General features: G+C 44.0%; 1 protein-coding gene across 3 annotated transcripts in view; it reads left to right on the top strand.

The window, feature by feature from the left end:
* Window positions 1–234: 234 nt before the first annotated feature.
* Window positions 235–22,230, top strand: part of IGF1R (insulin like growth factor 1 receptor) — a 167,200-nt gene continuing 145,204 nt past the window's right edge. For 2 of the 3 annotated variants that reach the window (XM_027714815.2, XM_027714816.2), the window contains exon 1: window positions 272–490. In XM_027714815.2, the coding sequence (XP_027570616.1) occupies window positions 397–490 (94 nt within the window). In that variant the 5' untranslated portion in view covers window positions 272–396. Of the gene's footprint in view, window positions 491–22,230 lie in introns of all 3 variants that reach the window. The other variant, XM_027714814.2, reaches the window with a different exon arrangement.

Here is a 22,230-nt window from a genome sequence, read left to right on the forward strand (position 1 = left end):
AGACGGCGGCGTCCCCCGCCCGCCGCCCCGAGCCCGCCCCGCCGCCCCGGAGACAGCGTCGCCCCGGGGCTTCCATGCCTTGTTGTTGTTGCCGTTAATACATCGTGAATATCTTGTGTATTTTTGGTGTGGTTGCTCCGGAAGATCAACACCCAGGGACCTCAACAACCCTCCGGTTCGCCGCTCTCCGAAGGGTCTTGTTTTTTTTTTTTCTTGTTGTTTTTTTTTTTTTTTTTTCATTTCTTGAGGCAACGTGGATTTATTTACCCTGCCCCGCTTCTCCTCCGCCGCTCGTTATTTTTAGAGGACGGGGAGAGGAAAGAAAGCGAACAATTTCTGGACTTTTTTTTGTTTTGTTTTCGGAAAGGGGGATTTTGTCCAATTAAAGAAAGAGGAATGAAGTCTGGCGCTGGAGGAGCGTCCCTCGCCGTCGTCTGGGGGTTCCTGCTCGTCTTCGGCGCACTTTGTCTGTGGCCAACAAATGGAGAAAGTGAGTACGATGCGTGCCGGGGGGGGGGCGAGGGATCCCCGAGTGAGGGGTTGTTTGGGAGGGGGCTGAGGGCGTCGGCTGCCTGTGCGTGTTTGGAAGGTTATGAGGGGGTCGGTGAGGGGGGTCCCTGTGTGAGTGTGTGTGTGAGTGGGGGGGGGTCCTTATAGGTGTGTGAAGGGCTCACTCTGTGTGTGTGTGTGTGTTTGGGGGGGTGTCTCTGTGTGAATGAGAGGGGTGGGCTGTGTGAGAGTGTGTGCGTTGTGTGTCCCTGTGTGAATGTGTGTGAGGGGGCTGGTGAGGGGGGCGCTTCCTCTGTGTGTGTGTGTGGATGCGTGAGGGGCTCCCTGCGTTTGGTGTGTGTGCGTGTGAAGGGGCTGGTGAGGGGGTTCCCTGTCTGAGGAGCTGCCTCTGCGTGTGTGTGAGGGGCTCCCTGTGTATCTGTGGTTGTGTGAGAGGGGCTCCTTCTCCTTGGGGAGGTGTGTGAGGGGCTCCCTCTCCATGGAGGGGGGTGTGTGTGTGAGGGGCTCCGTCTCCATGGAGGGGGGGTGTGTGTGAGAGGGGCTCCCCCTCCATGGAAGGGTGTGTGTGTGTGAGGGGCTCCCCCTCCATGGAGAGGGGTGTGTGAGGGACCCCCTGTGTGTCTGTGGGTGCGTGTGAGGGGCTCCCGGGGCTCACTGCGTTTCCCGCCGCGGCGCCGAGCGGGTCTCGCCCCTGCCCGCGGGGGCTCTGCGTGTTTTCCTCCTGTTACGCGTCTGCTCCTCGAGCACGTTTAACAACCCGGGGCTGCGCGTCTCCCCGCCATCGCTTCCCTTCCCTGCCATCCCTTCCTTCCTTCCCCGGGGGCGGCAGGCTGGTTGTACACACGGGCACAGCCGCAGCCCCCGGCCCGCGCCCCTCCTTTGTGTCCCCCCCCGAGCCCCGGGGGCAGCGCTCAGACACCGCAGCCAGGGCTGCGAGCTGCGTAGTAAACACTTGCAGGCTGGGAAAGGACTCTGCTTGCTCTCCCCGCATGGAAGGAGCTTGATCTCTGTCAATATTTAGAGGCTGTTTGCAGTAACCTGCCGTAGTGAGTGAGGAATTCCTGGAAATAAGCGCCTTGCCTTTTTATTGCCGCTTTGCCGCCGAGGACGGGTTTCGCTGGCGGTGCGCGGGGTGCGGAACTACGGCGGCATCCCGCAATCTAAAGGTCGCGGGCTGCCGTTCGTTTTTTAAATTTTTTTTTTTTTGTAATTATTTTGCACACTGAGCCTTTACGTTTGTGCACAAACAGAAAGGTTTGATGGCTGTAATCTCAAAGGCGATGTATTTTTTTTTTTTTAAGCCAGCGCTGAGGTTTGAGCGGCGTGTGCGAGGCTCTTCCCGGGAAAACGTGGATCCCCGTGGCGGGGCCGCGCCCGCGGGGACCGGGATTCCTCCTGCCGCGGATCCTCAGCCCATCGCCGCGGCCGCTGCCTCGCCCGGGAGTTGCAAAAGCCCCGACTTTGTTTTTGTGCGTTTCCAACCTGTGATTGTGTTGCAGTGCCCGCCCCTCTCGGGCGCAGGGGGAACCGAGGGGGCAGGGATGGCTGCGCTGCCATTGATTACACCGCAATCATCGCCGGATTAATCCCGGGGCTGATAGGTTTTCTTCTGGTATGACGGGCTCACGCTGGATTGAGGATTTCTTGCATGAAATTAGCCTTCCCTTGTTTCCCGGAGTATCTCCGTGGACGGGGAGATGGTAAATGTGCCTTGGAGCCCAACCATTTTAAACACTGCTCCCTCTCCTTCAGCGTCTGCAGGAGCAGGGATGTTCCTTTACTGCATCCTGATGCTTTAATTTCTTCTGCCCTGCGTTTTCCAGCATACTCCTGGAGCTGTTGTTTTGCTGCGCGTTGTCGGAGGGAAGGAACAGAGAGATCAATTTTCTCCATTTTAAATGTAAGGAATTTAGGAGGCAGAAAGGCTTTTCTAAAAGTAGTAGTTTCAGATGGAAGAGAAAGGGAAGTTCTCTGGATGCACTGACAGTGAGGCTCAGTACAAAAAAAAAAAGTGAGCAAGCAGCACATAGATGGAGTCTGTAATGCATGTTGAGTAATATTGTGTTTCATTGGGCAGTGAACGCCTGTTAACTCCTTGCAAATTAAGGCCCAGTTGAGGCTTTTGGGTTGTAATGGCAGGGCCAGCAAGGGCTGCAGAGCTGCAGTCTGACTTCCACGAGTTGAACTTTTTGACTAGAGCTGTTTTCAAGAGGAAGATTAATCTCTAAGTTTAAAAACAAACCCCAGTGCCCTTCTTCAGGGGAGGGTTTTGAGTAGTGTGGGGAAACAGTACAGGAGAGGAGGAGGAGGAGGAGATCTGGTGTGGCCTTAAACTGCTTAGAATTGTTTTTCTTGTCTTACCTGGTACTGAGTATCTTCAAATAAAAATGCTCACTCAGCTCTGACCATGAAGTAATGCAGGAATAGTATGTTGGGATTTGAGGTTCTCAAGTGTTTGCAGTTGCCACAACTAAAATGAACATCCCAAATGAAATATCTCCTTCTGAAGAAGTTCTAGGCATTTAAATCTGGGAAGATATGCTGAAAAACTTGTCTTAGCTGAATACTGCCTCTAATCGATTGTCTTTGTAGTTTACAGTTTAATAGCCTTTGTTTTCACGAGTTATTGCTGAAAGAATTTTGCTGTTAGGGGGAAAAATGATCTCCAGAGCAGATGTTTTGCATCTCTTCATATTCTTCTCTCTCCCCACAATAGTGGAAGGAAGATTAATCTTAATTTTTATTTGTTTTTCATATATACTGTGTCATAGCTAAAAGGCACTTCCATTTTCGGTCAAACAAGCAAGGCATTCCTAAATAGGAATACAAAGGAGTTACAACTGGAGGGGAGAGACCCATCCCTTTAATGCTCAATTATATAAAATATGTTCGTGGTTATGTGACAGAAACCTCTTTAAAATGCAGGTAGCTTCAGCGGAGGGCTTCTGACACAGAAAAAGGCATTAAAAATGCTGAGAATTCCCCGAGATTGTGTTAGAACAGCACGAAAAGGGAAATGAGAAGACCTTTCATTAAGACAGAGCATGTGCTGGAGTACCCGTGCATTTGATGTGTAAAGCTACAACTGTTGGAGGCTGTTTGATCCTGGGGGTGGGTTTAAGATGAGGTGTAAACACGGTGTTTTCTTCCATTTCTCCCTTGATCATGATGGGGTTTTGATTTTCACCCGTTTGTCTGTTTACAGAGAGAAGGTTTAGGACAGAATGGGTTAAGCACTTTGAATAAAAATACTGGATTTAGGTCTGATAGTACTTCAGACTGATGGATATCTTGATGGGTCTGCTCATGTGAGCGCCTTGTTCGTCTGTCCAGGCTGTGTAGTGTTCCTGGTGTTAATAAACAGCGGCTCATGCTGATGCTTAATCTCTCTCCCAGGTTGCTTAGTAAAAGCCCTCCTGACCTGCTGAGTGTCGGCGTTACACACACCTCGCCTTTGCCTCAGCGTTTTCCTGCGCGCCTGGTGGTTAGGGAATGTTGTTAGCTGGGAGTTGGATAATTCCTCCTGCAGCTGAGGTTGTGAATAGAAAATGCCAGAGCAGGCAAGGAATTGGTGTCAGTCAGGGCTCACCAGAATGAGGAGAGGAGGGGAGTGTTCAGGGAGTGATGGTGTCCTGGGGGAAGGAGAGGGAGCCAGGCAGTACTTGGACTTTTTTTTTGATTATGTTAGATTGGACTTCCAGAGCGTTTCCATACCAGAACTGGAGCAAAGGGCTGTGTGACTCAGAAACGGGGAGGGTTAGGAAATGGTAGTGACTTAGCTAATATCAGGCAAAATGTGTTGAGAACGTGAGGGAGCAGAGAGATGGGTGTGGAAAGAAGGTGTGTTCGAAGTTTCAGTGTTGAACCAACAATTAAGAGAGAAACGCTGTTGTTTTTTTGTGTAAAGTGAAGGAAACTTAACTTAGTTCTTAAGTATGTTGTGAGAAGTGAGGAGGGGGCTGCAGAGAGCAAGAAGACAGATCAGTTAGTTTAACTTCAGATACAACAGAAGACACGATTTATTTGGTTTAATGGGGAAATTGCTCAGATTTGATCAACTGTTGTGTTAATTTTTTGTGTCAGCTTTTCCCTGACCTGTTGTTCCTTCAAGCTGATTCTAAAGTATAGTTAAAGCACAACTCCAGTGCTGAAATTGTTTTCATCTTGAAACACACACGCAAAATCTAGTGTTACAGAGCATCCATGTGATGATTTTTGAATCTGTCTTCATCGGTAAATAATTAATTTCTGTCAGTATGTGTTACCACGGGAAAAGTTGTTTCAAGTCCTGTTGAATTTTCTGCTAAACTGGCATTTACTAAGGAAATCTTGGAGTAGAATTTTCTTTAAGCATCTAACATTTCAAATTAAAATACATTTCAGGGCTGAAACTATTAGCTTGAAAGGACAATTTCAGTTCATGTTTAACTAATGCTTCTTCTCTTCCCCAGTAATTTTTGTTTTCTTTTTACTCTGAGGTAGATTTTACCAGTGATCACTGGAACTATTATCTCAGTGAGAGCGGAAGAGGCAGTTTTGTTAAATGATTAATTATACTGTGTGTATTTTCCATCTGTGTGAATTGTGAGCTACCACAAACTTCATTGTAGAGAAGTTTGTTTATAGTCCCGAACTTTGAGAGAGAGAGGCAATAATATATGCAGGAAACCTGTTTTTCTCACACTGGATGTTAACTTTATGATCCCACACAGCAAACAACTTATCTGGCTCATCATCTGTAATGGCTCTAAAGTTCATAACTTAACCAAACGTACTGAATTAAATTGTTTTTAAGAAGTTAGTGTATTTATCTGAATTACCTACAGTTAAATTAATAAACTTCACGAGCATTATTGCACTTGAAGAGCCGATGACTGAGAAGCAATGGCAACTTGCTGGAAAAGTTCTGGAAACTTTGGTTTATGAAATTAAATACATTCTTACCGGGATTTTAGTGTAAAGCTTTCACATTTGGAAATGCTTTTGGATGTTATCAAGTAGCAGCTGTTTTTTATTTACGTGTGAGTGTGCACACAGGAATGGGTAAACTCCGGTTCATTATTGGAAACTATTGCCGATGCTGAATTTATAAAAAAAGCTGCAGTTTGAGTAATTGTCTCGAGAGTCTCATAATTAAACTTGTTGCAGATTTGTAGTTTCAGTTTATTTCGGATCTTTGTGACAAAGCTGAGCTTTTAAGGTTTCTGGGCTTTGGTGGTAATGGAACGTGCTGCTTTTAAGGGTTTGTGTGCAGAAAGACTTCTGGAATGCAGTGATGTGTTTGAAAGGTAGAAATACTGTTTTAGTATTTTGATCTATTTGACATGTATAATTTTTCTATCACTGTAAATTGTATAGACAGGTTCTTTGTGTAGGTTAGTTGGATTAGTTTTTATGATTTATGAAAGCCACTTTAAAAAGAATAGTTTTGCTTTTTTTTTTTTTTTCATTTTACAAAAGCAGAACTCAACAAACAGCAGTTGATGAAGACACATTGGTGGTTGTTAGCCAGCCTGTCTTGTGTGTGGTTTTTTTGGGCTACTTTTTTTTCCCTCTTAGCCAAGTCATGACAGGTACAATCTGGACTGATTTCTGGAGTACTATATTTGTCTTTTTTTGTGTCCAAAACTGTCTGAGAGAAACTTTGAGGACCGGCTAACGATTAGCAGCACTCAGTGTTCATTCATATGTTCCTGTGCTCTGCAAACAGAGCTGAACTGAGTCCTCAACTCCAAAACAGGCTCTGGTTCCTGCTGGCAGGACTCGTTGGTTTTTCTCACTAAGTTTGATAATAGTTTGACTTATTGATTAATTAAGGAGATGCATTCTGGCACACCCGGGGTGGGCACAGTGATGTGTTGTGAGGGTTTAACTTGCCTTTATTACTGCAAGTTTTGCTTTCTAACCTTTGCAAATGCTAAATATGAGCAGTTCCCTTAGGACGTCTTTTGAGACGCCAATTAACTTGCTCAGTGTTGATATCCTCCAGAAGTTGCTGTTGTGGCACAAGATTGTTTAAAATGTGCTGAAAAGCAAAATTGTTGTTTATTTACGGGCTGATTTGCATATGGCTTGTAAGCTTTAATGTAACATAATTTTATTTATTTATTAATTTTGGACTATCCAGACCTGTACCTTTCCAATTACTCTGTTTCTTTGTTGGTAAACTTGATGGTACGAGCAGAAAGAAGAATGTCTGTGTTTCAGTGACTCCCCAGGAAGTTTTTTGGGGAGACTGTTGCCTTTGATCTGCCCAGGGAGAAGGGACCTCACACCCCAGTAAAGTACTGAGATTATTCCTCTAGAGGAACCAATCCATTGGGAAGTAATTTTATAGAACAGCAAGTGTTTTGTAGCAGCACAAAGTTATTTTAGTGATAACTTGGAGCAGTAATTCCCCTTAGGATGGACACTGAAGTGCCAGGTTGTGGTTTACGCTGTGCTGTTGACTTAAAAAAAAGCCTACATTGTACAAATAAAGCTTTCAAAGCAGGAAACAGGTGAACTGCACATGGATGTGCTTTGCTGTCATAGTTTATAAATTAGGGGGGTGCATCCTGCTCTTGTGAACCCTGAGTTTGTGAAGGTGTGTTTTGGGCAGGTCCAGTGGCCAGGGGGGGTTTGTTTGCCGTGGTTTGTTTGCTGGAGGGAGGCACATGTTGCTGTAGTGGCTGTGACCAGCAGTGTTATCTGCACAGCCCTTATTGGTGCCATTACCTGCTGTAAAGATAGCTCTGTTTACTTGGAAGTGTGAGCATCAACTGATCAGAACACTTTCTCTTGACAGGTGGGCTTTTTTTGGGAGTTCTTTGCCGAATATCCCTTTTCCCTGCGGAGGGAGCAGTGTCAGGATGTGACAGCATCAGGCAGATGCAGGAAATATTAACAGGGTTTTAATGACAGAGGCGAGTGGGTTTCCCCTGCCGTTAAGTTGGTGATGGGTCATTTTCTCTGAGTGTTTCCAGCAGCTTTGTATTTTTTTTTTTTCCTTCAGTATGAACAGTTTGCAAATTATTACACTACTCATTTAAGTGAGCTACTTACACAATACTGTTCAAATAGTGGAGGGTTTGATTGGAGGCAGGAAAGAATTTTTTGAAGTTCAGAATGCATGAAATGAATACATGCTGAAGTAGTCAAAGATCTCTTGTACTTTATCAGAGAGCAGTCTGCTTGAATGAAAGGTACTGTACCTGCTGTTAAGTTTATAAACTTGGTTTATACAGATTACTTTTTAAATTATTCATTATGCTACGTTACAAGTATATCTGACAGGTTTAAAATAAATGGCTTGATGGTAAGAGGGAGCATGCATAAATTAGAGCTGGGATAATGTGCTCTTTGAAGTATCTCTCCCATTTGTTACTACTGGAGTACAGTAGGTAGCTGCAGCTGAGCGTGTGATCCTCAAGTACGAGAGCATCATTATCTTCAAGCTGTGGTGTAGTGGCAGTTCTTATGTAAGACAGATGAGACAAAGCAGGGAGGACCAAGGTGCAGCCTTTGTTTCTAGTTACAGACACATTTCTGCTGAAACATGGGCAGTATTTATGTGAAAAAATTTCTGTAAGCATAGCAGGGGCTGCTGGTAGCTGTGTGTTGGTAAGGTTAGGGTGGCACCACTGTTTTATTTTCTCTTTTCTGTTGGCATTGCTGAGTGTTTGTAAGGGGTGTTTTAGCAAGGTGAGGGGAGGTTTGTGCTTGGTGGGACCCTGTGTCTGATGTGCTCATGGATCCTGGTGCTCAGCCTGAGAAGCCTTCCTGGGATGTATGCACGGGAAAGCTTCACAAGAGCTCAACTGTTGTGTTTGGAGAGGGTTCTTGAAAGAGAATTCCAGATCTCTTGGATAAAGAAACAGCTTCCCAAAAAACAAATTGGCATAGTGCTGGTTTTCCCCGATTTCGTAGACCGGCAGCTCATTATATTTGAGAAGCAACTCCCAAAGGAGTTTATGGGGTAGGAAAAACCCCCATAATGATGTGTGATAGAGCAGTTATAAAAATGATCACAAGTTCTTCTGGAAGTGGAAGGTCATCTTATGGAGATGAATAGTTCACATCTTAAGTCTTAATCAAAGGGATACAATCTTTTGGAGAAAGGTCTGGTGACAACTGCTTCTGGAAACTGCCTGTAACCAACCTTCTGCAGAAGAATTGGCCTGGGCTTGGGAAGAGCTTTATCCCTGGATCACACTGGAGTGGTTTCCTTATTTGTTTTGGCTTCAGTTTAGGGTTGTCTCCACATTTTGACCTTCTTTTTACTTCCCTGCTGCTCCTCTCACATCCCCTGGAGTGACTCTGGGTGTGAGTTGTCTGTACCTTGAAAGGCTTAACATTGCTCTGTGGACACCTCAGGCAGGAGTGGGGAACTGGCACTGCCCGGTGGGAGCGGACACGTCTTTGTGCTGCTCAGCTGAGCTGAGACTACAGGCATCTCCTAACACAGCTGGACATTCATTCCTGCCACACTTCCCAGGAGACATGAGACTGACCCTTGGCTCAAGTGGGAAGAGTTGAAATGGCAGTGGCATGTGTTAGGAGATGCTTGTAGGTGGCTGTTACTCTGTGTAGGTTGCTCCTCTTCCTCGGACCTGACAGCTGCAAACCAGTAGGACTTGCAACCAGTTGTGTGTGGAGGAGGATGCCAGGTGTGGAAGGGTCGGATAGTCCTGTTGCTTGTGCACCTTGGATGTGGAGGTTCTGTTTTATTGGTGTTCCCTGCAGCTCTTCCAGTGGCTACACCCGTGGTGGAGCTGGACTCTGTGCAGTGGTCACTGTGCAGGAGAGCAGAACTGGGGGTTAAGAAAAGCACATTTGTTGTTCCAAACTTGAGACTTGGCTCGGTTTGAGACTGACTTGAGCTTGCCAGGGTCCTGCCTGGGAGCGACTGAAGGTTTTGATTGTTTGTTTGTTTCCTTTTGTGTGTGTGCTAATAAAATGTTTATATTTTTGTCACACTGGAGTGGGCTGACTACGTGGACAAATATTTTTGTTGATACTGTGTCTCAACAAGAGGCACGAAAGATGTATTTAACATTTAAATTAGGTTATGAGAGTTTCTTTTAAGATTTGAGCTTTTATATTGTTCAACGGGTTGTGGTTCTGAAGTGGCCGATGTTATCGGTGAAGGAACAGAGGCCCTTCCAAGTGGGATCAGTTGTTATCCTGCAGGAATCAGGCACAGAGAGTGCAGGGGTGGGGGTGTGTGTGTGTGTGGGGGGGGGGTTCTGGGCTGCAGCAGAAGCACACATGAAACGCTCATCTGTTTGTACACGGGCTGTGGAGCTCTCTGGGTAGTTCATTGTTTAAATAAACATGTTGCATTAGCTGTAGGGCTTTAGTGCCAAATGCCCACTGATGAGATGTATGAGGGTTTTGTTGTTCCCAAGCCACACTGAGAAACACAACAGCTTTATAATTCAACACGTTTGAGGAAGATTACAAAAGGAATTTGGGGTGGATCGCAATCAGCACTTCAAAAGCAATAGCTTTAGAGTAACTGTGCTACAACACAGCGCAGCCCATGGAAAAACACTGTCATCTTAACAGATGCAGTGTTATTTTGGAGATTCCACTGTATAAATACATGGACTGTGGTTAAATTGTGATGGCAACAGATGCAATCTCAGTTCTCGATTCTTTCATCTCTTTAATATTTAAAAATACCCCACAAAGTAAAAGAAAAAAAAAACCAACATCAAGGCTGAAAACATGCCCTCTGTAAATTGCTGGGACTGTACCTTGTGGGTCTTGTAGCATTTTGTCTCATCTCACTGCAGATGAGACTTGGGCAGGGTAAGGCAGAGTAAATGCTCATCTCGTGAGGGAGCTGCAAGTGCTGCTACTCAGGGCTTATTGTACCATTTGCATATGAATGGAATTATTCAGCTCTACTTAAGAAATGTCAGCGAGATTGAAGTCAGAGTTGGTTAACCTGGCAAAAGATATTTCCACTATTTTTCATGAAAGAAAGTGAAAGTATGAAGACAAGAATTACACATTCTGCTGCCTAAGCCAACGCTGTCTGAGGATTTTCTTGGTGTTCTTGTAGTTGATATCAGTGACTTCACTTTTAAATTTGTCCGCAATACCTTATTGTGGTGTTGGAGAGCGAGAGAGTTGGAATGTGGGAATCAGATTAATGCTGCACAGTTGTGTTCACATTTGTTTTTCTTTCCAGATTTAAATACTGGTTTGAGAACTATAAATTCAGAGCAAGGGTCTTTTTTTTTTAATGAAGAGCAAATAAAGCATGCCAGGATTTTACCAATGCATTCACCTTTCTCTGTCTGCTAGTTGGGTAGAGAAGACTGAAGTTAAACACTGTAACTGGATTTTAAAAAGGGACTGGATAATTTGTGTGAGCAACAGCACTGGTAGTCATGCTTGCTAAAATAGGGAGTGATCACATCTCGTGCTTCAGGAGCTGCCAGTATTGAAGGGTTGGGAAGAAATGGTATTCCTCCTCCGGGTGTCTGTATCTCCCTCCCCCTTTGTAGAACACAGAAAATGCTGCCTTTGGGGGGTGGTTCAAGGCTTGGTTTTTGCAACACTGACGTGGCTCGGGCTGCTCGTGTGACTCTGTCATCCAGGTGACGGCACTTTCCCGGGAAGCCGCGCGTTGCCAGGCGTTGGATGACTCTACTCTGAGCACAAGTATGAGGATGGGGGTGTTGGGATCAGCTGACTGATAAGGAGATAGTATATTACACTAAAAATAAACCCAGATCTTCACAGGCAACTGAGAACGTTACCTGGTGTCACGGGCAGTTCGAACGGAACAAAAGTCCAGGTGGGTTGAGCGAGGCTTGGCCTCCCTGCGGGATGGGCTGTGATGCTTCCATAGGACTTTTCTTCCTTCTTCAGGAGCAGCAGCTCCCAGAAGTGTGCAGCTATCCAGTGTTTCTTGCTTGTTGGATGTGTGGCCACGGGCCTTGTTTACTGCAGTATCAAAATACTGCTGTGACCTCAGGATGACTGTCCCTGTCACAGCGTCGGGTTCGACGCCCCTGCGGCTTCTCCCAGACTTGGTGACCTGAGAAGAGGTGAATCCCGTTTTGTGGGGAGAGGGGCTGGGGGGATAATTATCACCTGAAATGAGTTTTGCAGAAGGGGCTGGAGGCTCCATTTAAGATGTCTGCGCTCCCCGGATGGGGACGTTCCCCTCTGTTCTCCCTCTCCAGCAATATTCCACCTTCCAGTGGTGTCTCGTGCTCCTTGGTGTCTTGGTTGGCTTTGCCGGTGTCGAGCCTGGTGCCCGGGCTGTGGAGCACACACTGTGGGGCTGTGGGGCAGTGAGGTGCCGTGCACAGCCACAGCTGCTGAGATGTTCAGAGGGTGGAAGAGTTCCATTTTCTTCTCACCTGATTTAGTTACACTGCTCATGGAAGGGCACTGTGAGAGCCCGAGGGGATGGATCGTGAGGCTTCGGAACCACCTGGTGAAAATGTTGGGAATTTTGGTCCAATTTGCTCTTCACAGTTCAGTTCTTCCTTAGTATGAAAGCCTCATATACTGTATATATATATATATACTCTACTAGTATATAGTTATTTTTTCTTTTATTGAGATGGAGTGAATGATTTCCATAGTGACTTAAAACAGCAAGCAGGAAGAGCTTTGCTCTAAATACAGTTTTAATCTCATTTTGCATGTTTTTAGTTGGATTTTTTCTTAATTGATTGACAGATGTTAGAACAATGATTCACAAACAGCCTTTTCTGAAAGTACAGACCTTTTTACAAATTCATGTAAATAATTAGATGCCTTGGATGTATTTGCTCAGATCCTTAATTTTCACATTTTTAAGTGACAAAATGGCAAATGATTTATTTTCTGGTAGATTACTTCTCATTTGTGTTATTATTTTTTTTTTTTAATTTGGATGGAAAATGGAATTTCAGTTGGAATGCAGAAGATCTGAGTTGTGAGACTTAATTAAAACTCCAAGTGTGGAGGACGGGCATGATGTAAAAACCCCCAAACCATCAACAGAAAAAATAGTTTGTCATTGTTTCTCAAAAGTTCAGAGCTAATAGATCATGCCCACTGACTGTTTCACAGGTTTCCATGCAGGAGTCCTTTATAATTTGGGATTAAGTGCTTGTTGAACTGAACCATTTGAGTAAACTGAAATGAGGCTCTTGCAGAAGTAGCTGTTGAATGTAAAAGCTCTCTGAGCAGTTCATCAAAGGGTGGCTCCAGGAGAGCACTGAACAGCAAATTCACCAGTTCCAACTTTTTTTGGTGTAAATTATATGCTTACTATTTTTATTTTATTTAAATTACAGTAGGCATTTGCCCTAATATATGCTGTTACAATTTCATGTTAGATTTGTAATTAAGTTTATTTTTAGAAGAATGCATTTAAGTGCTTTATATAAAATGATTTTCTATTTTTGTAAATGAAATAATTGTTTTTTATTGACTTTTAATTTCATGCAAATGTGGGGTTTTTTTTTTTTGGCTTGGAGGTTGTGTAAGCAGAAAGAAATTAATGATTTGAGAGTATTTTCATAATATAAAGGGCAGGAGATCCGTTGTCATTAGCTGGGGGCACTGGTAGGCAGAGTTAACTCTTATTTAGACACGTTCAAATTGAGTGATGGATGGTACAGAGTGGGGTACAGTGGGTTTATATAATATATATATATATACATTTTCTTGATTATTCTTCCTGGTTAAGCTGAGAAAGCCAAATTGTGAGTTTGGAAGCTGACGGGGGATGAGCAGGATGGTCATTATGTCGCAATCCTGAAAATGTCGCAATCCTGAAAATGTCCTGAAAATGTGGCAAATCTGATGGAGGAGGGAGTGTTAATTGTGTGCAAGCCAGATTTGCTATTTTTACTTTGGCCTCGCTATGGTGTCTCTTCACAGATGAATTTGAAGGCTACAGGGAGTTGAATGATGAGTCATTATTGAGTTGGGAGAATCACAATTGATCTCCATTTCCTGTTGATTCCAAAATTACTGAAGTGTGAAAGCCGAGAGTGACTGATCACTTCTTGGAGGGGAGTTTGGGGGTGGAATGTGGAAGTGACTGTGTCTGAAGTCACTCCAGGCTGCCCTGGGTGTCAGCCCGGAGATGTTTGCGGTGAGAACAGGTGTGTGTGTGCCCGGTCTGAGCCGAGTTACCTCCCAGCAATGATAATCCAGACACTAAAATACGCTCCGCAGCAAGGTGGGGGGAAGAGGTGTCTTAAGTGGCTAATGATAGAAGCTTAAGATTAAACTTTTCATTGGTCTCCTCAGTCCTGGAGTTCTGTCTGACTGACCTGTGTTTGTGTTGCTGAGCTCAGAACATCCTCCCCTGAAATCCCTTTGCTGCCAGGCCCTGGCTGGTGTGGCAGTGTCCTGTTCCTTTGCAGCACAGTGGCAGAGGGTGGGACGGAGGGACATGATGCAGAAAATTTCCCCTACCTGTTGTTGTTTGCAATTACCTTTTGATGAATGACAAATTATCTTTGTCATTCTGCAGCTTTGTTCTTTTCTTGTGATGAAAACGCTCTTTTGACAGATACTAATTAGAAACACTGTGGTAACATGTGCAGGTAAGATTTAAAATTTCTTTCTTTCTTTGTTTCCTAGGACTTATTGTTAGCAAAACCTTTTTTTTTTTTTTTTTTTTTTGTTAGGAACTATTAAGTTGCATTACTAGACTCTGCCCACGTTGCATATGTGAGAGTAAATTCTGCTGAAAGGGGATTTGTTAGAAGGAACGAAAGGGAGGATGTTCACTGTTCTGAGTTATATTGGAAACAAGCTATAAAGAAGCCTTGAAATATCACTTTAGGAAGAGATAACTTTAGATCCCTGGAGGAATAGGAGGAGGTGGGAGGTAAGGCTGTCCCTTCTCCTCTGTTTATTGCATCCCTCACAAAATCCTGATTTTTAAGGAATTTTTCGGAGGGGCTGTTTTGAAAGGCAAAATAACAACTGTTCAGATGGTCTTTGAACCATTGAAACTTGTCATGGATGTACAGTCTGATATGCTGTGTTAAAACAAAGAACTAAGAGAAGGAGAAATATGCTTATTCCTTGGAAAGCATGTACAGGCTTTTCCCAATGTTGCCTTATTTAGGATGGGAAGGGGGAAAAAGAGGTGGTCTGAGAACAGCTCGGTTTTCAAATTTGTAAACAAAAGAGGGGGAAAAAAATTCTTGCAGGCTTCCTGACAGTCAGGGTGTGTGGTTTGCAGTCAGAAGAGCTGATTCAGTTGCTCTGGCTTTTGCAAGGGAAACAGCTAGAGGGGTGAACTGCTCTGAGAGGGTGCAAAGAACTTTCCTTTCCTCTAGAAAAAGTTGAGCAAACACGGAGCCCCGAGTTGCACGGTTGAAATTTGGTGAGGCGTGGAAAGGACACTGGTTTTCAGCAAAGTATGATGTTTGTTCAGGCTGTTGTGAATTCAGGAGCAAGAGCTGCCACACTTGAAAGACATGAAAGACATGTCTCAGTCGTGCTGAGGTTTATGAGGAGGGATCTTGGCAGTGCTCAGCGCTGTCGCTCGCGGAGAATCTTCAAATGCTTAAAGCCACACCTTGATACCTTATATCTTGTCTTGTAGGATCTCTGTTGATATGCCCCACTGCAAGTGCACTTTGTTAAACACAATTAAATGTCTAATATTTTTATAATACTCGTGCTTTGGAAAAATCAATATGACCAGTTTCCCTCTGAAACGACAAGACGCCTGCTGTGCTGACGGAGTCTGACACATTAGGAAGTGGTGCTTTGTATCCTCTCAAGAGCAGTGTGCTCTTGTTTTCTCTTAATCAGCAGAACGTTCTCCTGTATGTCAAATGTCTTCCTTGTTTTTGTGATCTCTATCGGGGAAGAGTGAGGTGGGGGGGAAAAATGTCAGGGAAACGGAATGGGTTTAAAAGCTTTGTAGCAGAGAAAGCCTGCAGCCCTGCGTTTCTGTTTTAGTGAAAGTGGTAATCACCACCTTAGGGTTGGACACTTTGTGTTTATGTTTGTGCTTTAAACAATAAATAAAAGAACAACTTGCCCTTCAGAAGAACATAATGTGTAGCCTGCTGAAATACTCTGGAGCATAAGGGATATAATTAACCCTTTTCCCTTTAGCTGGGTTGTGTTTCAGAAGGTAACTCAAGATGTCTAACACATCTGAAATTGCTTATTTGCCAGTTCACTGAAGTAAGGATTTTTCAAGTTGATTGTCTGAAAATCAGACCTCTCCTTCCTCCCATCATTGCCTTCTCCTCCTTCCCTGTTTCCTGAGCTGCAGTTTCCAAATATTTAATAGGACTAGTACTGATTGCCCTTTTTTTTTTGTTTGTTTTTTTAAACTTAAAAAGCAGCCATTGAGTAGAAAAGTTTATTTCCCATCACTCTTGCCCAAGGCAATAGAGAATAGATCTTGGAAGTTTAGGCACTTGTCCAGGCTTTTCAGAGGAATTTTTAAGAGATGCTTTTTGCTTTTGATGGCAGTGAAGGAAAGGGGATGACTTGAAAGGACTGACAGAACAACCACCTCTTCCTGTGATTCTTGAGTATTTTGCTTTACTGACCAGCTGCTCAAGTAGCACAAATCAGTTCTGAACTGTTCTCTCAGACAGTTTTGGTCTGATTCAGTAAAAATGGGCTGAAAGGAGACAGGACCTGAAATGCTTCCAACTCTTTTTTTTTTTTTTTTTTTTTTTTATTCCCCATCTTGACTCTCCTTGAAGTATGTGAATTAGTGTGAGAAAGTGTCTGTAGCTCCCACTGGGTCAAATAGAGGTTGAGATAAAAATACCTGTCTCTGTGTGTATTGTAATATTGATCGTCATGTGGTAAATAATTCCTTGGCAGCAGGATTGCCAAGTCTGATGTTTTCCACTTCATTTGGAAGTTTTTGGTGCAGTCTTGCTGCTGGCTCCGTGCTCAGACCTGCTTTTTGTGCTTTGATGGGTATCTGCTGCATTACTTCCTTCTGACCAGCCTTTCCTTTCTGATAAACTGTCATCCTTTGGGTTGGTTAAGCTGACTGGATCTGTTAGTTCAGAGCTGCTCTCTTTTTGTTGTGACATTTTAATAAATTCATGGTCTCCATGAGGACCCATTTCTGTCTCTCACCTCTCCCAGCAAGGGTGTGCACATCTTCACACCAAAACAAAGATTGCTACCCAGCCTTTTTTTTTGAATTTTTTTGTTTTTATCTGTTCCATGATAAACATCTTTAAGTGGTGTTACCCAACACAGTCATTCCTGTCTCTCCGGGGCCTCACCTTTCCCAAGCAGACTGGGAAGTTTTCTGTCACAGGCAGTGTGTGCCCTTCAGAGATCTGGGGGCGCTTTGTGAGTTCAGAACTCTCTCCGTGCCCTAAATTGCTGGTTAACTGTGGAGGGAATAAGGAGACCGAGTCCTGGTTTCTGAATGTGAAGCTGAATGAAGCTGGCATGTGGTAAAGCAAAGCACTGTCGGCTCAGATGTGTTTTCTTAACATGGACCCAACCAGCCTTGCACAAATACCGTGGTTTTCTTTCACAACAGTGCGGGGCCGGCGGAGCTGTCGGGCGGGTGAGGCGAGGCCGGGGGCTGTCCATCAGCTCCACTCCCCACAGGACTCTGCCTTCAAGCTGGCAGTAGGAAAAGAGGGGTTTTTTTTGTCCTCCTGTCCAGATCCTTTTTATCTGTGCCTTTTTTTCCTCTGTTAATTTGTACTTTTCTCTCTCAGACCCGGTTTAAGCTGCGCACCGTGGCTGTGTCCAGGCGCGCGTGTGGCACCGCTGCCCGCTGTAGTTGTGCCCCTCGGTGCAGTTTGTGTTGGCAGCAGATGTTTGGCTGGGGTGACTTGGTGTTGTTTGGGCAGGCAAATCATAACTACAGGCAGAACAACTCCTTTTTTTTTTTTTTTTTTTTTGGGGTGGCTGCAGTGGCACAGGGAAAATTAAATTCTTCCTTTAACTTCCAGATTGGCAGCTGGTTTTACTGTAAAACAAGTGGTGGTGGTGGGGAAGGATGTGGGGTGCTATAATTAGTTCTGGGATTGCAGAGCTTGGTGAAACCTTCCTTGTGTCCGAAGGAAACAGTCTCACCAAGGCTTTGTTGAATGTTAAGTAGTCTGGGTCCAGAGAGAGGTTGGTTTTGCTGCAGTCCTGTAGCCTGATTCTAAAGTCTTGGGAGCAGTTCCTGCCTGTACAACTTTTGAGCATCAGCTAATGTTTTTTGGTCTACCTTGCAAAGTGTCTATTGTTATAATGATAAAAGAGTTTCTGAATGCAGTGAAGCTCCAGAATATTCATTCAGGTTTAAGTATCTAGGAATGTATTAGTTTGTGTGGTTTCTCTTGCTTCCCCTTTGTATAACTCCTCCTTTTATTTGTTGCAATGGATAAAGGTCACTGTTTAATTTTTAATCTAAGTCCTCCAAGGAAAGATTTCTTATCACAGGTTAATTATAAATATATTTTCTATAATAATTTAAATATTAAGTAGTACACGCTTGTTAAGAAACACAGAGCACTTTGCTGAAGAAACACACTTGCCCAGAAGGCTGAGGTTCCAGGTGTTCTAGTACTAAATCACCTCTTAACAGCAGTTGCCCATTCCACAGTTCCTTCAGGGAGGATATTTTAATTTTAATTCAGTCAACCAGGTCAAACAGTTGATAAGTTCCATTGCAGTTACAAAAATCTGAGCCTGAAAAGCTATTGTGTGTCATGTCCCCCCTGCCCCAGATGAAAATTGATTTTTGAGAGAATGAGGTCTTTTAAGATAGTGATCTTACAAAAAATTGTGCTTTTCAAGAATCAAGTGAGGTTAAACTTAGTACAGCATGTTTAAATCCGCTTTCTCCTAGTGAATGCAACAAGTCAACTTTAAAGGTGACTTGAAAGACGTTTTTCCGAGTTAAAATCTTATTTTGTACCTATCTCTGTAAATATCCACTGTAAAAACAAACCAAAACTGTCACTTGGATAACATTGAGGAGAAAAAAACAACAGTCTTTTATGACTCAAATTTCTTCTACTTTCTTATGTTATCTCCTTCATGACCAAATAGTGAAATAGTACCAGGGAACTGGCAAAATTCAGCTTAAGTAGATGTTCTCCAGCTCTGTCTTTAGCTAAGAGGGGGGTGGGCGTGCAAGGCAAAGGGTAAACCAGTGATGAAGACAGAGATCTCCAGCTTGGTCTTGCCTTGATTCTGGGGTAAATATGTGCTGCTGCAGATCCCAGCAAAAGGAGGTGCCTGAAGTTGGGAGTGTTTCAAGCATCCAAACTGTTTGGTTTGCCTGAGTCCCATCTCCTGTAATTTGTTGCATCCTCTTCACCCCCAGAGTCTTGCAACACTCTTCTCCCCAGTTTTGGCTCAGAGGGGGAGCAGAACAGGTAGCCCCTGGTGATGGGCTGCCGAGTGAAAGGTGCCGTGGCTGTGCTTGGCTCACCTGGACCCACCGCTTTCCCTCGGCAGGATTTGTTAGAAATGCAGCAGGGCAACCTGTTGCATCCCAGGCTCTCCAAAAGTACCATCCAGAGGATGAGCAGTAACTCTCCTGCTTGCTCTGCCATTCCAGTGCTCTTCTAATAAAGCTGTGACAGTAATTGCAGTTGCCAAGCAATGGAACTCGGCACAGCCTGGCTGGTTCTGTACCCAGATTGTTCTGTTAACCAGGATTGTGCATCATGCACAGTGCTGCTGGGCAGCATCCAGAAACCATGTATGGGATTGTAAATCCAACGTCTCAGGCAGTATGTGAATGTAAAATGGACACTGTGGGCTGAAATGTCACCTGGAACCTAAAAGTGGGGAAAGGATTTGGGAGTAAACCACTGTTGGCCGTTTTTTATTAACAAGGTGTATATTTAGGGGTTTTTATTTATTTCTTTTAAATTTTCGCTGTTTTACAGTGAGGGTCAAACAGTTGCTGATCAGAAGATCTGTATAGATAGGCTGAAAATCCTAAACCCAGGATTGGAAGCTTTTCTTTATAGTGACAGAAATGAAACTCCCGGGGCTCTGGGACTTGGCTGTGCCAAGGGGGCTCTGGTTTTCCATGCTGAACCCTGTTTACCTGGTAGCTTCTCACCTGTGTGCATTAAGGGTGCTTTGTTTGTGGAGAGACTCACCTACACTGGTATCACAGAGCTGTTCTGTTTCCTTTTTCCATAGTTATTGTGCTGTGATGTCTCTGAGACAATAAATACCGTGTGAACACTGCCCTTGTGGTAGAAAGGACACTTCCCTTGGCTGGGCTGTATTTGTGACTCTAAAAGCGAATCTAATTGGCCAGAAAAGTGAGCTCACATAAGAACTCCTCCTGGTAGAGCTACTTTGGTTTATATTTGCCTTAAATTGTGTTCTGGTGCAACTGTTTTTGGTTGATAAGACCTGAACTGCTCCTTACCTTGGCTCTGGCACTAACCCAGGTGTTTTACCTTGTATTTGGAGAGGAAGGTTCTTTTTTTTTTCAATCCAGTTAGCTCACGGCTGGAAAGCCCCACAGCACCTGCATATATGTAATTTAATACCTTTAAAGCCCTTTTTGGGGATTGCAAGTTGGTCATATTTTAACTGCCTTGAGAAAGCAGGTTGCAGCATGACCTATGTGATTTTTAAGCTGAGTAGCTGCTGTGTGAAGGGAGGGGAGGGAGGGCTCTGTGTTCTATTAAATAAAGTTTGATAGCACTGACTTTTTCTTCTGTGCAATCAGATAATAATTTTTTAACACGATGTTAAATCTCTGAGTGGAAATACAGGACTGATGGAAGTCTAAGTTTAATTTGTTAAAACAGAACCATTGCTGTGGAAGGCCAGGGAATGTGGGATTTCTGTGTTTCATTGCTTAAGAGCTGGTTAGCACAGCACAGTAGTGCTGTGTGTTGCATATTGTTGAGTAATTGCATCAGATTTTTAATTTTTTTTTGTGGATCTGTGACTTGCCATTAAATCCTTTGCTCACCATCGTGGCTGCAATTGCATGTGATGATACTGTTCTGTCAATTTGCTTCTAATGAAGCCTAAATGATGTGACCTGATTGGCCAGCCATTTTTTGGAAATAATAATTAAAAGTAATCCCAAAAAACTTTAAAGAGTGACAGGTTTCCTAGATTACTGCAGGGTGGCAACCCAGCAGGCAGCTAAGGATATAAAGTGTCCCTAAATGTGAGTTGCTGGGCCCAGCCACATGATGAGTTTTCATTCTGAAAGGATTTGGCTGCTTATCCCAGCTACCTAAGTGTATATCCCATAGGTTCCTGTCAGCCAGTTGCTGAGTCACTTGGATGTGCAGACATCTGTTTGAAAAACAAATAAATAAAATCCTGCACACGACTATTTTTTTTTAAAGGTGGAGAAGAACAGTCCCCAGGAGAGACAATTTTTGTTAAGCTCTATTGTCATCACAGATTGTGAAACATAAATTCAGTGTTATAAACAGCTTGTAACTTCAGCCTTCCACCATTTTTGCTTTAGCAGGCATTAGACTGAAGCTGCTGCCATTGGGTTTAAACATTATTATCACCATTAAAAAAAATGTTTTATTCCAGTAGTTATTGATCTTAACACGCCACCTACTCACTTGTGTCTTAAGTATTTTGTGTAAATGGCACACTCTCATTTTGTGGTGCTCTCAGGGAAGTTATAATGCAGGGTAAGAAAGTGCACAGGTTTGAAATCTGTGTGTCCTCCTGTGAGGAGGGAGCTCATCTTTAGTGAGTTAGGCATTATCTACTTGCTTCTGTGGTTTTTTTTGTTGTTTAGCTTAGATAATTTTCTCCCAAGCTTGTGAACTTGACCGTACTTTGATGTGTTGCAGTGTAATTTATGGAATTATCCTGGAGTTACATTCAGCTGGTGCTTCAAACAGCTTTTCCTTCCCTGTCAGAGCACCTTGGAGGGGTTTGAGTGTTCAGCTCCAGCCGTAAGGTTCAAACAGTGGCCTTCAGTGTTTGACACACTCTGGGCATTAATGGGGGAGGATTTTGCTCTAAGGTTGATCTTCTGGTTACCTCTTTGTCTTCTTTTCTTCTTCTTTGGCAGAGAATCTCACAGGCATTGCCCTTCACCTGGGCACTGCAGATCAGGGTTAAAAGTTGGTGCTTCTTTTCCATTTGCTTTGGTAGCCGGGGGTTCTGGGGAGGCCATGAAGGCTCGGCCTCTTGGATGTTCTCCCTGCTCCAGTTTTTCCCTGTGTACCCACGAGGACAGTAAGGAATCCGTGCCAACAGAGCCACTCACGTTGTGCTATTTCAGCAGGAGGAGGTAATGGATGTGGCTTCCCAGGAACCCCTGAGGGATGTGGTAGGTCAGCACAGTCTTGGTCAGAGAGGATTCATTTGGGGGTGACTTGTCATGAGGGCGCTTTCACGTGAGCTGGGCTAAATCCAGACCCAGTTGCTCTGGTGAGCTGTGTAGAGAAGGCATCAGTCAGTGTTATTAAAGGGATTCAGTTCATTTTGTTGGCTCCATTTTTACTAAGCTGCTGTTCCTGTTGACATTCAAAGTAAAATGTTGGCAGGGAGAAAGCGAGCGAGATGAGGGACAAAAACGTGATTTATTCTGAAATTTTATTTGTGTAAACTTATGGGGAAGTTGGAGGAAGTTCGTGGAAAGCAACAATACCAGAGATATCTTTAGCCAGTGACAGCTGAAAACTGCAAGAGCAATAAGGCAGAGACAGTATGAGTTTTGATGTGGGTTGTAGCCCTTTTTTGTGTTATTTTTGCAAATGTTTTCTTCTGGTCAACTTGGTAACATAGTGGCCCTTGGAT

This window comes from Pipra filicauda, unplaced genomic scaffold (assembly GCF_003945595.2).
Source record: "Pipra filicauda isolate LSUMZ 115617 unplaced genomic scaffold, ASM394559v2 scaffold70_size2993248_pilon, whole genome shotgun sequence".
NCBI classification, from domain to species: Eukaryota; Metazoa; Chordata; class Aves; order Passeriformes; family Pipridae; genus Pipra; species Pipra filicauda.